This window comes from Acanthisitta chloris, unplaced genomic scaffold, assembly GCF_000695815.1.
Source record: "Acanthisitta chloris isolate BGI_N310 unplaced genomic scaffold, ASM69581v1 scaffold44009, whole genome shotgun sequence".
Classification (NCBI taxonomy): domain Eukaryota; kingdom Metazoa; phylum Chordata; class Aves; order Passeriformes; family Acanthisittidae; genus Acanthisitta; species Acanthisitta chloris.
The window spans coordinates 1-576 of record NW_008690499.1 but is presented as its reverse complement, the minus strand read 5'-3'; the positions used below and the strand labels follow the sequence as shown (position 1 = coordinate 576).

Sequence of the window (576 nt, the reverse complement as noted above, 5' to 3'; positions counted from 1 at the left end):
TTTCCCCCCATTTTTTCCCCCATTTTCCCTCATTTCTCCCCATTTTCCCCCCTTCCCAGGCACTCGCCTCGCCCCCAGCGTTTACCTCCTCCCTCCTCCCACCGAAGAATCTTTGAGTCCTCGTCCTACCTTGAGCCTCACCTGCCTCATCCGAGGATTTTTCCCCGAATCTCTCGACGTCCAATGGCAGAAAAACCAAGAGGAAGTGACCCAAGGGGTAGAAACTGGAACTCCTCGACGGGAAAACGGCGACGACGTTTCCTATTTCCTCTACAGTCGATTGGAGGTGGAAAGAGGAGATTGGGAAAAAGGAACCACCTACGTTTGTATGGTGGTCCATGAAGGGTTATCCATGAGGTTTGTCCAGAGGAGTATCCACAAGCTCCCTGGTAATTAGTTTGGGTTAATTAGAGAGTGATTAAAGGGGTGGTTGGATAGGGTTGGGTGAGGGAGATGGAATAAAGATGGTGGAGATGATGGTGGTTGTTGTGTTGGGTCAATGGGGGAATGGTTTGGGTTATTGGATCAATGGTTTGGGTTATCGGGTCGATAAATCAATGGTTGGGTCAAGGGTTG

General features: G+C 50.0%; 1 gene segment (V, D, J or C); it reads left to right on the top strand.

Moving 5' to 3' along the window:
• Positions 1-59: 59 nt before the first annotated feature.
• Positions 60-389, top strand: LOC103809009 (the record flags this gene model as incomplete). The annotated part of the segment is given in 1 exon segment: positions 60-389. A coding segment is annotated over 1 exon segment (330 nt), but the record flags the coding sequence as incomplete, so codon positions are not given.
• Between the last annotated feature and the right edge of the window lie 187 nt (positions 390-576).